Raw genomic sequence first — 14954 nt, 5'->3', positions numbered from 1 at the left:
AAACAGTGCTGCTTACTGTGGTTTCAAGCTCCCAGTGTATAAAATTATAGATATCACTTGAGCAGTCCTAAGTTTTGTCAGAAATTTTCACCTCTTTTCAAACATAACCAACCTAGATATTTCTTCTATAACAAGAAATTTTCAATACTAGAACACTTTCTAAACTGATGGGTGATGTATACACATCTCATACAACTGAAAATGAATTAGAAATACACTTTCTTTTAATTGGAATCACAGAGCCAGTTTTTTCCAGGAATATGTTTTCTGATCTTTGCTTGTGGATCACGAACCATGCAAATGCCTATATACGGTTATTAATATATATGTATAGATTGATATATACATACACAGACTGCTAAAAAAACCAGATTTAAATCCTTTAGTAAACAGCCTTTGCTTTTACCATTTAGTAGAGTTCAATAAAAGCATGTGATCATCTTCTATGTCAATAGATTTCTCAGTAAAAGGAGAGTTAAGCTCCCACAAACCCTTTCAAGGAGAAAGGGCTCAGTGTCAGATTCTCCCTAAGAGTCATCAAGCTCCTGGTGAGAACGACAATTCAGTAGAACACCACATCACCAGAGAGCTTCAGTTTTCAAAGCTGGAGTTCTCCAAAAGTCTAAAATCCCTCAGCGTTTCTTTCCTACTATGTATCTCCTGCCTTGAGAATATCAGCAAGTTTTCCTGTCAAAAGCAGCATTTTCATCACCAGTTCTAGGTCAGTATTTTCATCTTACTACACAGAAAGCTTGGCAGCTGTGGTTTATATTAGTCAGAAGTCTACAAAAATATTACTAGAAATAGCTACTTCATTTATTAGGTTTAGATTTGCTAAGGAGACCAAAATATTTGCATCCATCCATAGAAAAAGATTGCAAAATACAGTTTGATGACTGATTCTGGTACGACTTTAGTTCCAAACTCTGTAATTGAGAAACAGTGCAAACACTGCAGAATGTGCAGAGTTGCAGGGAGGAGGCACGCAGCCAGAATGAGTACACTCAATCTCCAATTCTGCTTGGAGTAAAATCGTAACATTTCACCAGTCTCTGCAAAGAGGTGCAATGGTTTTCTTAAAAGCATGGCCCAATAGGAAGAAATTTTCAAAGGTAAGTGCTGATTTTTACTGGGATGGGGGGATGAGGACAAGCGTAGAGCTGTTGCTGCTTCTCATGACCTCACAATTTAAGTGCAGCAACAGCTACTGAGGGAACTCCAGCACTGAACTGCTGAGATGACCCAAATCCAAACTAAAACTGCTGAGACCAAAACTAAAGCAGTCCTGGCTTGACCCCAACTGTGTGTTCCCTCTCATGACCCCTCCTTCAAGCCAACATCAACATCTGATGACCACACTGCACCTAAAAAAACTGCTCAGTGTTATGAAACTCAGAGCAGCCTGTCAGGAAACTACTGAGAATTCCAGGGAATGACTCCACTGGCTCAGAAGGAAAACCAAAGGATCAGAAGCAGGGGAAGTTACCACTCAGCAATGCCATGCCAGGCTAGATGACTGCAAAGGTCCCCAACCTCCAGGCTGCAAATCCAGCACTTCCATTAGCTGGAGCTGTGGTGCTGCTTAACCAGCTCAAAGTGCAGCTCCTGTCAAACCCAAATCTGCAGATGAATACCCCTATACCCACAGTAAATAAAATATGAGTCACTGTGCTGCCACAGCTGCACCATGAACACAAAACTATACCAAACCCATTAACTACTAAAGACTCCTTGTTATCCAATCTCTGGCCTCTTTCAAAAAGACACATCAATATTCTTTTGTATAATGTTTCTTTTGGATTTGGGATAATGATTTAAAGGAATCCTCAAACGCTTAACCTGTAGACATGGATTAATTCATGCACCCCTGTGCTCATACTGAATTATATAAAACATTATAATAAAGAACTGATCAGTGCCAACAAATCTATAGCTCTGGTGGCAAAACTGCTGTTGCTCTATCCTGCCAGACTGGTGAACTTCATGGCACTCACTTTTGAGTAAAGTCACAGGTGAGCGACTAAGAGCCACCTAAATTCCAAGCTCTGAGACCAAATGCTTTGGATTAGAACTTGCTACTGTAGACTAGAACTTGGTACTGCAGACATGACCCTAATTTTAGGGATGTATTTTCAGAAGAGTTGATCTGTCAGACCAGAACAGTGCAGTCTGCCTCTCAACACACTCACCATCTCCTAGTGCACCCCAGGTCAGTGCTGTGGCACAGACAGGGATTTGCCATCACCTCCTATTTCCCACCTCACTGGTTCCAGAACTCGTGTTTAACATCCAGGCCAAAACAGAAAAGTGAGCCTGACTAAACACAAACATCCCATTTCTACTCACAGAAAGGGTCCCCCTGTACAGCTGCCTGCACCACTACATCAACTTCTGGACGGGCAGAAGGCTACTATAATTTTAATTATTTAAAAGGACCTAAAATTCCAGGTTAAATAAAATTTACAAGTACACTGGTAATATTTTCAAAGCTTCAAAAGTTACCAGAATTTTTTCTTTTTTAACCAATATACTTCATTACACTGAAGACTAAATAGCACCAAAGAGCTCACATGGCATGCTATTGCTCTTCACATCAAAATCAACAAGAAAGTTAAGAGAAAATTGGAAGTGCTCAGATTTAACAACAGTGTATGGAAAAAAATCCTCCTTAAAGGAAAAATGAAATTGAAGACTATGTTCTAACTCTTCTACTGGTAGAAAAAAATGTACCAGGGTTACTTGATGCAATATATTAGGAGGAAGAAATGCTTTCATTTGTGTCTAACAAAAGTGAAAAATTGCTCATACTTTTTAATATTCTATCTATACGTGTAAGAACACTAATATGCAATTGTCTGAAACAACACAAGCTTTATCAGGGTTAGACAACAGTGACACTCAATATTGTAGAGAATCTTTCCTTCTACTGGTGAGAGAAAACATGACATAAACCACAATTAGTGCAAGTGCTTAGAACAGAGCCCCAGCTTCGGTGCAGAGGCAGAACAGGAGCAGTGTCAGTTCAGTGGTTTCACAGCACTGAGTCACTTGGTCTCCAGGATCCCTCCTCATTCAGAGTGTGCTGTGCAGACTGAGCCCCTGATCCCTGCACAGCCCTAAGCAGGACCTGGAGCCACAGCAAACACACTGCCTCGACAGCAAACACGTTAGCAAAAGTACTATTGCCACACCAGAGGAACCAGCCTGCTGCTTCCCTGCTAAAAGTACACTTCAATCTCCATGGCAGGTTTCACAACATGACTGGTACACCCAGCCTGAGTGTGGAGAGCAGGTTGAACCAGAAGTGACATTATGAAATGCTGAGAAGTTTTTTTTAAATACTAGTGAGCAAGAACAGATTGCTGGGAAGTTCAACACCATTTGGAAAATAGGGGATCATGGATGCTCCAAACTGAGGTAAAATTACTAGCAAAACACAAATCAAAACCAGCTAGCTATCAAAAACTCTATTCTCTGCTCTTACCTTCAGATATTTCCTATGATAAGAAGCAAAACTCAAGGTTATCTTTAGGTTTTCATCTTTTGAAAGACCCTTAGCACATCTCCTCCCCACCAAGCTCTAACAATGATCAGTTTCTGTATTAACTACACCAACCAGGCCCCGCATACCTGCATTTTTACTTTCAATAGCATAACAATCCAGTATTAGGAATGTAAACATGACAAATAAAGAACAAATTCTGTAAAATTCATAAACACACTGCAGATAGCTTCTGGCTTGGTTTTACAAGTAGTTTTCTAAATTATCAACCTCTATCTGAAGAAGGCCAAAATAATTTTCATTTCTAGTGTTACTGAACCAACTCCTGAAATTCCCTAGATACCTGGCTAGCAGATGCACAAACTGAAATATTTTGCATGGACTCATCCCAGTACAAATTTAAACTCTATTCCTTCCATATGGCTACTCAGCCTCATGTCTTCTCTGTGATTGGTTTTTTCAGGTGAGACAGAAGACTCCTCTGCTAGAGATGGGAACAAAACAGATTTCTTATCCTCTCCTCAGAACAGTCTCTCTGCTGCAGCAAAAGAAGGCATTCCTAGTACCTCTGTCTCAAGCACAATTTAGGATTATCAGGCTTTTACTTCCTGTGCTGATATCACAAATACAAAAGTGATGAGAAATTTTCAATTCCAACAGTCCAAACAGTCTAATATTTACTACTCCAAGGGTTCAATGGAGGACCAACACTTTGGGCACAGGGAAAGGCTGTCACTGTTTGTAGCGACTGATATTTAAGTCAAAAGGTTTTAGCAGTTCTATGAGTAGCTTCTCACACCCAACATTCTCTGCAGCACTACGGTTTTTTTTTCTCCCCCCAGTCTTTTAATCTATTTTAGTGGCTATATTTTCAGATCTTCTCATTAGAACTACTACCACACAACTGAACAAGATGTTAAGAAACAGATTTTTGAAACACATTTGATAATTATATATTCTTAGAGTAAGATGATGGCAGAATATTGCAGCAAACCACTGCGAAGTAAATGTCAGTTTACTTGAAAAAGAACTTTGGAGCAGGGGAGCCTGAAGTATTTTGGCACAATACTTTTTGCATACTATAAACTCTCTGACATGCAGTATTGCCTCTCTTAAAGAACGGATGGAGCATAAGTTAAGCACAAAAGTTAGAGCTTTGAGTTAAGCATAAAAGAATAAAAATATGCTGCTAAAAGGATGAGGGACTGCTGCCTACATAGAAAAACAGATTCCCAAACAGTATCCACAAACTGCAAGCAAGGACAGAATGAGGTACAAGATTTGTAGAGCACAGAACTACCTACCTATGACAATTCTGTCAGACAGATGTATTCAAGCAATTGCTAATATTAAAAATTACTGTATTTGAGCTTATACAACTATTTACTCAGAACAAAGAAACTAATACTCAGCAGGAGAGAAATAATACCCACCTCTAAGAAAGCAGAAAGTTTAATGAGTTCTCTCCAAGGGAAAAACGCTGAGCTATTTTTTCAAGAACACGTCCCCTAGGTTTGCTACCCGTGCACATAGGCTGATGAGTCTCAGTCAGTGGAATGTGACACCACATGATCATCAGCCCCTCCACCATGCCAGCACAAGTGTCTGCTGCACACGGCTGTGTGTTATTACTTTGCAGGGAACATAGTCTAACAACTGCTAGAACTGCTGTTCTACAGCTTTATACAGTACAAAACGCGAGCAACAGTGCTCTCGGGATCCAAAAGGAAACCATAAATAATGGTTTCCCATCCTTTCACCAATGTTTATTAGTGTTACAGCGCTAAGACCATTCTTTCCTGGCAAATGCAGTTATCTCACTTGGCATTTGAGTAGCTTAAATACTAACCTGAAACACTATGTGGCTTTTTCTTCGCTCTCCTTAACAGACAGAAGATTACCTTTATAAAGGACTACGTAAGTAAAAAACTCGAGGTATCTAACAGGGTCCGTAATAGCTAGAGCTTCCCAGCCCTATCTTCAAAGCAGTCACAACCCTATCTCCACTCAGACCCAAGGCGAAGAGAAGAATAATATTAAAAAATAGTAAAATTAGAAGAAGTAGAAAAACCAAGGATTGAGAGACTCGGGCGAAGTCACCAAGTGACACCTGTGCAGTAAAGAGCACAGGGGCCCTGCTCTCCGCTTCCAGGCCTGGCCCTCGAGCACACCCCACCACGGGGCCCGGCCGCGGCGCTGGGCCCTAGCTCGGCTCTCGCCGCTCCCCAGGGCGCCCCGGCCCGGGTACCCCTGTTCCCGCCAGCGGCCCCCGCCCTGCCCCGGCCGCGCCGCTCCAGGGCCGCGGCCTAAAGATGGCGGAGGAGGCCGCGCTTCCCTGTCTGCTCACCCGCCCTGCTCAACACTGAGCAGCACTCACCGCCCAGCCAGCCTCTCGTACCGGGACTGCGCGCCCCACCGACACCTCGCCGCTCGCCTCGTCCTCCTGGTCCCGGCAAGCTCCGCCGCCGCCTCACGACCCGCGGCCGCCCGCCATCTTCCCTCCGCCTCCCCCGCCAGCAGCGCACGCGCCCCACGGCAGCGCGCACGCGCACTACGCCAGGGCGCGCGGGCGGGGGCGCCGCGCCTGAAGGGCCGCGGGCGGCAACGCGCGTGCGCCCTTGCGGTGGGGCGGGGCGTACGCCGCTTCCGCGAGCCCGCCCGGCCGGCGCGCCAATCACAAGGAGGAGGTGCGCAGGGTTGCGCGCATGCGCAGAGGGCCCGGTCGGGGCCGTCCCGTGTGTGCGGGAGGCGGAGGGGGCGCTGAGGGTCCCTCAGAGCCGCCGCGCCGAGGCCTGACCCAGACACTCCCGGGACCCGCGGGCCGACCGGCTCCAGCTTGCCAAAAGGACACTGCTTCCGGGCACAGCCGTGTCCTGCGCTGCTCCGTGTTAGTTCTTTCACGCTCAGTAAACGCGTAGGCGCTACAACCCCGTCCGCTTTGTGTGGCTCCCAGAAATACCTTTGGAATGGGCTGCCCAGGGAGGTGGTGGAGTCACCGGTCTGCAGGTGTTTTAGGAAAGATGGTCAGGTTAACACGGTGGTGTTCGCTCAGAGGTTGGACTCGATCTCAGACGTCTTTTGAAACCGAACTTATTCCGTGATTCCGTTCTCCTCTGTCCCCGGGTTTCAAAACACAAGCAAAATCTACTAATCTCAAGGCTCGTAATAATCTATTTGTGTAGGACAGTGGGAACTCCTGAGATAATTTACGGATCACTAGGTCTGTTACACTCCTTCGTAGTTCTAAGGGTGCTTACCAAGGCATCCTCAAGTAGTTATTCGGGAGTGTAGATAAAGAGGTGCAGAACGGCTTTGTTTCCCTGAATTAGTTGTGATTAAGACCTAAGAGTCTGTGTGTTTAGATGAAAATGTCTTAAAGCTGCTTGAACAGAAACATTTTACAGAGCAAACCCGATTCAGCAGGAGGAGCTACTGGGAAGCATATGCTGCATCAAAAGGGAGACACTAAGCTTCATAAAATAACGATTTGCCACCTTGGTTTTTCTCCTTTAGTTATAACCCTGTTAAAGCTCCTGTGGTCAGTTACAGATGCATGTGGTTTATAGGCTTGCAGGAGCCACTGCCACCCCAGTTCATACACAAATCTGAGGTAATGTGCTCCAGGAGAGGTGAGCCCAAACAGTTGTCACATACCAGTACAGCCTCTCAGCACAGCAGCAACATTACATTTCTAGTAAGACCTGAAATAGTATTTTATTTCTTTCCCTTTTGCAAGATCAGTAAGACTATTGCTTATCATCACAAATAGTGTCTTAACACATCTGTCTGTGACTTTGTCCCAATGTTCTTTCCTGCAAAATTTTCCTTCTTTCAAGCGTGGTGATAAAATTACAAGACTTAAAAGGGCTGGTTTAAGAAGTTTATCCTTAACAAAAGAACATTCCTTTCAACTAAAAGCCAACAATTTGTGAGTCTCCAAGCAACTGAGCTCTGGCAAGACTGGGTGTGTGATTCCCACTGGCTGCACCAGCAACCAGCCCTCCACTGTGTCACATTATTTATGGTTTGGTTTCATCTCTAAATTAGGGCAGTTAGCAACCTAGTTAAGGAGTCCATCCCTCCAGAGGTGGATACCTGGCTGTGTTAACATCAAAATTAGTGGATTTCTTCACCTTTTTCTTTCTGTAGCAGGATACAGATTGAGTGTCTGCAACCACTTGGCACAGAACAAGGGCACAGAGAGGGAGATGCTCCCCAAATGCATTCTCACTGTGATTCTATTAGCACCTCTGATCTATCCTAAACTGTACTTGGGTTCTCATACTCTTGGAGTCCCCAGATGTCCAGGATCTATTTATTAAAAAGGTCCTCATTAACAAAATCATAATACGTACCTAATGTTTAGAAACCATACAACTTTAATTAAAACATCTTTTAATTTACACTAAACAATAATAGAAAAATATTGAAGCTGTAAAAAATCACTGTCCCTATCAAACAATAAAACAAACAAACAAAAAACCCACAGAAATTGATGCTGCCCATCACTGAACCTTCTGAGAACCAAGAACAAGTTTCCGCATCCTTTAGAAGTTCCTAAAAAACACGAAATCACATCTATATTTCTGCTAAAAACCAAAAATGTTGAAAATTTACAAACTGGAGAGAGGGATTAGGGAAGAAAAAAATACTTGAGCCACTGGGAAAAGGCCTTTCAGGTTCTTTGCTCTCATAATACAAGGGGTCCTTGCCAACATACACATGGAACAAACCAAAAAGACAATGCTGATCTCCAGTCTGAATGCACCTGTGGCAACACAGCACTGGAGTACCCTGCATCCACAACCACCCTCGCTCAGCTGGGAGCTGCACTGATCCAGAGGGCTCAGAAACAGCCCACGTCCTCAGGGTTTTCTGCTCAGATAAAGGGGCTGAAGATTAACCTTAATACTGGAAGCTGCGTTTAGTCTGAATATCATCGAGAATCTGTTGTAATTCTTCATCTTCAAACCGGCCCTCCAGGCTGCAAGGTAAGAGCAATGAGACATTAAAGTTTCAGAAATAATCTCTCTCCTTGATTCATTTCAGTCATAACTCTCTCCTGTCAGTCTCAACACACCGTCACCCATCTGTGGAACCTCCAGGAACCACCTGTAACATCACTGTACAAAGAGTATTCCAATCCTTATGCAGTGTCACTTCTTTACCTGACAAAACTCCATTCTTCCCAGAACCTTCTGCTGAGTAATTTCAAAGTGTCTTTTCAAAAAAGGCAAGGCAGGTGGAAGCAGACCTCTAAATTAAGTCCATGTAGCTGCATGCTCACAAGCCAGTCCATTCTTGCTATGAAATCTGAACATAAAATCATGGAATGGTTTGGGTTGGAAGGGACCTTGAAGATCATCTCATTCCAACCTCCTGCCATGGATAGGGACACCTTGCAGTGTTCCAGGCTGCTCAGAGCCCCACCCAGCCTGGCCTTGGACACTTCCAGGGATGGGGCAGCCACAGCTTCCCTGGGCAACTGTGCAAGGGCCTCACCACCCTCACAGGGAACAATTTCTCCCTAGTATCTAATCTAAATCTACTCTCAGTTTGAAGCCATTCCCTCGTCCTGTCACTACTGTTGTAAAAAGTCTCTGTCCATCTTTCCTGTGGGCTCTTTCCAGGTACTGGGAGTCCACAGCTGGGTCATCCCAAAGCCTTCTCTTTTATATAATGACAAATAAGGAAGAAACTGTAATTCAAATGTTTATTCCCTCCTCTGTCTCAGGCTGTGAAGTAACCAATCAAGACATGAAGAAGCTACTGCTCTCCCCTACATTATCCACAAAACAGTTCATTTGCTCCAAGGGGAAAAACTCCAAGAAACACAAACACAGCCAGCTAAGAACCCCAATTTAAGAGGTTTACACTTGATCCAGTAAAAGCTCTCTGAAGCACATCAGGGACATCTACAAAGCATGTTGCTGTCAGAACAGTGGGTAGGAGAAGAAAGACCAAGACTAAAAGGTCTTCCACTAAGGGAGATGGACTAAAGAGAGGGTACCAGGGCATGGCTGGCTTTAGGTAGGTCACAGGGAAGTATACATCAGTCTTTGTATAAGTGCTTACCTAGGAATCAGAGCTTTTGCTTCCTCGGCTGTCTCAGGACACAAGTTAGCCAAACATGCCAATTCAAACTTATGGAGCTTCTTCTGGAGCAATAAGCTGTAAGGGAAGACAACAGTTTGATGAAATTACAAGATAGAAATATAAAGGGACTTAAACTGAAGCAAATGTTTATCTTTTTGCACGCTGCTTTTGGCACTGAAGAAATTTTTTTCAGGAGAAAAGACTCATAAATGCATAGAGGAAAAAATAAAATCCTATCTGCTAACCCTACTTCCCCTGAATTATTCTGCAAATTCTAGAAAATCCTCCCATTTAATGCAATCAGCTGTCAGTGAAATACTGAAAACAAAGCAGTTCAGAAGGCTTGACCTGGACAAAGCATAACCTTCCATCAAGAACTTCTTGCCTTGTTAGAAAGACAAAAGACTCAGAATTGAAGAACAAATCATGCAACACCACTAAAATGCACTTGCATAAAGCAGGACCAATATTAGGGACCCAATTCTCTATCAGAGTGTTTGTTGCAGCCTGACTTTCCCCCTCACCTGCGCACGCTGGCGATGGTCTCCCGGTTTTTGAAGCGGCTGAAGCGTGCTGTGTAGTTCAAGGTTTTCATGAACACTTCTGACAGCTCCTGCTCATCCTCCGCGCTCTCGTTCTGCTGCTTGCGGTGCTCAAGCAGCATGTGCACCTCGGAATTGAGCAGGGTTTCTGCAGTCTCAAATTCTGCAGCCAAACGAGAGAACGCCGGCGTGACAAAAAGGTGGAACGTGTTTGAAAAAGGGAACTGCACAAGTAATTACAAAATGACAATTTTGTATGTAATTTAGCTCTGGCTAATAAAGAAGTGAAAATGTCTTTCATGGCAGTTGTGTGAGCCCTTTTGCCAATGACTGGGCAACATTTCATACTGAAAATGCTGATAAAAATGACACATCGAGTGACAGCCCAAGGTGTTTGTCTTTTTGACCACATTTTGCACTTGCAGTCCTAACATTCAGATTTGTGCAGTATGTTTTCTTCACACATTTTGGCAGAAAAAATGCATGACTTGACACAGAAAATAATATTTAGAACTCTAAAACTCCACAAAATTCAGAAGTGATGCCACAGTCTTCAAAAGTCTTTGAGCTTGAAATACAAATGTGGTTGACTATTTAAAAAAAAGGCTTCATTTACTTGAAAAGTTAATTGACCTAGCGGAATTTTATAATGAGAAAAAAAAACATTTAAATCAATCTTAAAATTCCCCCCCCTTTTAGCCAACTTTGAATTCATTCATCATCACCATAACCACTATATGGATTCCAATAACAAGAATATCTTTCAACATCAACAGTATAAGCTGTTCAAAGCAACAGAGTCAGAGGCTGCATCTCAGAGTGCCCAACAGCACTGTTTTATACAAGCAGATACAGAGACTGCTAAAAAGGGACTGGCAACTCTTATTTTGCATTAAGCAGTAAATCAGCTTGGCCAGATTTTAGCATAAAAATATATGAAAAAATAAAAATATGAAAAATTCAGAACTTCCCTATTGTTCATAACTCAACAATGGACACGGTGTCCATCCTCCTCTGCTTTTTTTTTTTGTCAGAGTGACTCTGAGGTGTAAATACATTTCTAGAATTTATACTGAATTAATTTTCTGGAAAAAAAAAATGCAAACAGTAAATGTCCATAGTTACCAACTCTGGATCTGGACAGCTACAGTTTCCTAACTACAGCAGTATTCACAGATTTCCAGAACGGGTTAGGTTGGAAGGGACCTTAAAGCCCATTCATTTCCACCCCTGCCATGCACCTTCCACTGTCCCAGGCTGCTCCAAGTCCTGTCCAACCTGGCCTTGGACACTGCCAGGGATGGGGCAGCCACAGCTTCTCTGGGCACCCTGTGCCAGGCCTAACCACCTTCATAGGGAAGAACTCCTGTGTCAAAAAAACATCACTGAAAAAGCTTATTTTAAAAACTTAGCAGTCATGAGATCCTTAAATATATACAAATCATTTACTATCCTGATTTTTAACACCCGGGGCTGAGAAGCTGCTGGAGGGGCTGGGGGATTGAGCAGCGCTCCGGTCCACGGAGCCGCTCGGCGAGGCTCGTACTCTCACAGACGGCCGCTGCCAACCTCCATTCACCACCCGACCCCCGGCCCCTCGCCGCCCCTGCCCGCACCTTTGGGGAAGACGAGCTGCGAGGCGTCCTCCTCCACGTCTGCCGCCCGCGGGTCACTGCCGCCCGCCGCCATCACCGGAAAGCCGCGGCGGAAAGGGCGGCACCGCCTCAGGGGAAGGCGGGCGGCTCTCCGGGCGGGGGCGGGAACGGCTGTGCCCGTGTGAGGGCTGGGGGGTTCTGCTCTCCGGGAGGGATGGGAGCGGCTGTGCCCGTGTGAGGGCTGGGGGTTCTGATCTCCGTGAGGGACGGGAACGGTTCTGCCCGTGTGAGGGCTGAGGGCTCTGCCCTCCATGAGGGACGGGAACGGCTGTGCCCGTGTGAGGGCTGAGGGTTGGGAATGACTGTTCGTGTGAGGGCCGAGGGCTCTGCTCTCTGGAAGGGACCGGAACGACTCTGCCCGTGTGAGGGCTCTGCTCCCCGGCAGGGACGGGAACGGCTCTGCCCCCGTGAGAGACGGGTACGACTCTGCCCGTGTGAGGGCTCTGCCCCTCGTGAGGGACTGGAACGACTCTGCCCGTGTGAGGGACCTCACAGGGCTCTGACGCCTGTAAAGGACGAGAACGGCTCTGTCCGGGTGAGGACTCTGCTCTCCCGAGAGACGGGAACGGCTCTGTCCGTGTGAGGGCTCTGCCCCTCGTGAGGGACGGGAATGACTCTGTCCCTGTGAGGGCTGAGGGCGCGGCTGCCTCTCCGTCTCTCTGAAGGGCTGGGGGCCGGTTCTACCCTGGGCGCTGCTGAGGATAAAAGAGCTCTGTTGCCGCTATGGGGCACTGAGGGGAAACAGCGGGAGCAGGGAGGCTGGGTGCTTTCCCAACAAAACAGCCCTCAGAGGTATGTTTAATCTCGGTTAGTAATTCGCTCCTTTTAGAGAGGGAAAGCAGTGGGATGCTGAACGTTGTATGTATGGACAGAGGACAGATAGCTGTGACAGACCAAGACTCTGCGAGTCCTTGACAGGAGCGTGTAGCCAGGCGGGGATCGGCCTCTTCTCTCAGGCAGCTGGCGACAAGATGAGAGGATATGGTATTAAGGTGCGCCAGGGGAGGCTTAGGTTGAATATCACGAAGAATTTCTTCACAGAAAGGTGATTAGACATTGGAGTGGGCTGCCCACGGGGGTGGTGGAGTCACCATCCCTGGAGGTGTTTAAGGAAAGACTGGAGGTGGCACTCAGTGCCGCGGGCTGGTTGAAATGGTGATTTTCACTCGAAGGTTGGACTCGATGGTCTCAGAGGCCTTTTCCAACCTCATCGATTCTGTGATCATGAACCCGAAGTCTCAAAAGGCACGAACCGGGGCCCGAGAGCAGGAGTGTGGTAACTGAGGGAACCTTCTCATGAGCAAACTCTTCCTCTGCTCTGTCTTTTAGAAAATAACCAAGGAGCTCAAAATTGCACTGGTGCCCCTCACCAGACTGCACAACAGGCATCGTCTGCCCAGGAGCACCTGAGGGCGCTGAGGCATCAGATGTATCTTCATTCACACCCGTGGATCAGGCAGCTACAACCAGCTCCTTTTCACTACCAGAACATCCTCCAGCTGGACAGCAAACCCCAACCTTAGGACAGCTGTTACTGTGCCAGAATTTCCGTCTGTCTCACTGTGATTAATAGACCTCAGACTGTAAGGAAGGAGTATTGACACCATAACACACTTCGTAAGGAAGGTTAATTTCCAGACTATCCAGAAGTAATCTACAGACCCCTAAAAGTCATAGGCAGGCTGAAAATGAAGATAGTTCTCCCAACACTGCCAGCAAAATAACCCAAGGAGCTGTGTTTTCCCTAGGGAGCTCACATGTAAGTGCCTAACCTAATACTCTTAAAGTAAGCATCTTACCAGCCCTTACTATGTCATCCTGTGCTCTTAAAGAAAGACAAAAATAGACTGTTGAGGGATTTATGATGAAAACACTCCTTTCTCATAAACTTGTATCTGTGCCTAGGTGACTGGTTTCCTGCATGCTGGGAAAAGGAATGAATTAAAAATAAATTAGAAGAATATGAAGAGATCAAATAATAGATTTTTAATATTTATCTGGATAATGAGCATAGCAGAGAAACTGATTGGAAAGTGATTTGCTAAGTGATACAAACAGAATGACATTCAGGAAGATGGAATGGAAATATCTCGGGGAACATCTGGCAAATTGAACAATTTCAATTAGGCTTAGAAGAAAACAAGGAAATCCATGCCAGACTGAGGAGAGAAGCATTTAAAATCACTTGGAATCCTGATAGCTTCTCAAATAACCCGTCATCTCAGAATGCTGTGATTCTCAGAGCAGTAGGTAGCTCACTGAGTTTTAAGTTACTAATTTCCCTTTTTGTTTTCCCCCAAAAATCATTCTACTTAAGTATACAAAACCAAGATTTTACAGGTAAAGAGGTTATCATGAAAGGTTAAGTTTATTATCACTGATGTGTTTGGTTAAGGTCTCAAGAGCAAAAGAAAAGTGTTCCTGAATGGAAACTGCTTCCTCCCACCTTTTTTTTTTTTTAAATTTAAAAAATAAACTTATAAACCCCACACTAAATATTGTTCAGCTGCTGCAACAGACCAAATATAGCAGAGTGCCTGACCTTTTGTTATTTTTAAAATGTACTGGCTTCTTCCTCACTGATAATGACTGTTTGGGCATTTATCAACAAAATATGAATAGAAAAGTAAGGTGAACTTGATTAAAATAGTCACTGACTAAAAGAACTTCCAGGCAGCTTTATTGTTGACATCCTAAAATAAACCTATTGAAAAAAAAGAATACTTGGCCAAATGTAATTTATCATGAACAAAGGCTCTAATATTCTGTATTCCAGGGCAAAAAGCTTTGATCCTTGCTGGAGACAGGGCATTGAGTAGCAGATTGTTAGACAGACCTATCAAGGTAATTCCTGTGTTGCCACAGTTTAAACACAGATCCTGGAGCAACTAATTACATCTACACAGACCTTACAAAATGCTCAGCTAAATACTCAGTGTAATCAAATGTAGGAACAACTAGCAACAAGGATATCCTATTGCTAGCATAAATCCATTTTGTAATATGATTTCCTCCTAATTCATCAGCAGAAGAAATGTGATTTTTTTTCTAGGAGTTTTTTAAGCTTTCTAACAGTAATTAACTTTTCTGTGGAGTGCCAGTGTGATAGGAGTAGATCCTTGTGGAGATAATCACCCACTGAGAGCACCATTTGCCACA

The 14954-nt window shown here is 44.6% G+C and overlaps 2 protein-coding genes and 1 long non-coding RNA gene across 5 annotated transcripts in view; 1 reads left to right on the top strand and 2 right to left on the bottom strand.

Moving 5' to 3' along the window:
- The window catches only part of WDR33 (WD repeat domain 33), a 69163-nt gene extending 63120 nt beyond the window's left edge, over positions 1 to 6043 (bottom strand). For 2 of the 3 annotated variants that reach the window (XM_088170555.1, XM_088170552.1), the window contains exon 1: positions 5880 to 6036. The gene's annotated coding sequence lies outside the window, so the exon portion shown is untranslated. Of the gene's footprint in view, positions 1 to 5879 lie in introns of all 3 variants that reach the window. The other variant, XM_088170554.1, reaches the window with a different exon arrangement.
- Positions 6044 to 7858: 1815 nt separating this feature from the next.
- Positions 7859 to 11870, bottom strand: POLR2D (RNA polymerase II subunit D). Its single transcript, XM_014870346.2, has 4 exons — positions 11757 to 11870; positions 10123 to 10303; positions 9578 to 9673; positions 7859 to 8486 (listed from the first exon to the last, which is right to left on the bottom strand). The coding sequence occupies exons 1-4, from the start codon at positions 11827 to 11829 to the stop codon at positions 8408 to 8410; spliced, it is 429 nt and encodes a 142-aa protein (XP_014725832.1). The 5' UTR covers positions 11830 to 11870; the 3' UTR covers positions 7859 to 8407.
- Positions 11866 to 14319, top strand: LOC148222552 (uncharacterized). The gene is made up of 2 exons (XR_015805631.1): positions 11866 to 12330; positions 13125 to 14319. It is a non-coding gene; the product is annotated as an uncharacterized LOC148222552 (long non-coding RNA).
- The last annotated feature ends 635 nt before the right edge of the window (positions 14320 to 14954 follow it).

The sequence above is a fragment of the Sturnus vulgaris genome, chromosome 10, assembly GCF_052056855.1.
Source record: "Sturnus vulgaris isolate bStuVul1 chromosome 10, bStuVul1.hap1, whole genome shotgun sequence".
Classification (NCBI taxonomy): domain Eukaryota; kingdom Metazoa; phylum Chordata; class Aves; order Passeriformes; family Sturnidae; genus Sturnus; species Sturnus vulgaris.
This window is presented reverse-complemented; position numbering and strand designations above follow the sequence as displayed.

Bases quoted from the DNA above. Each gene is read 5' to 3' on its own strand.
- POLR2D (XM_014870346.2), bottom strand. From the start codon at position 11,829: ATGGCGGCGGGCGGCAGTGACCCGCGGGCGGCAGACGTGGAGGAGGAC. The intron at 10,304-11,756 runs GTGCGGGCAGGG...GTTTGGCTGCAG, and splicing joins GCAGCTCGTCTTCCCCAAAG to AATTTGAGACTGCAGAAACC. The intron at 9,674-10,122 runs GTGAGGGGGAAA...CTTCCCTTACAG, and splicing joins ACCATCGCCAGCGTGCGCAG to CTTATTGCTCCAGAAGAAGC.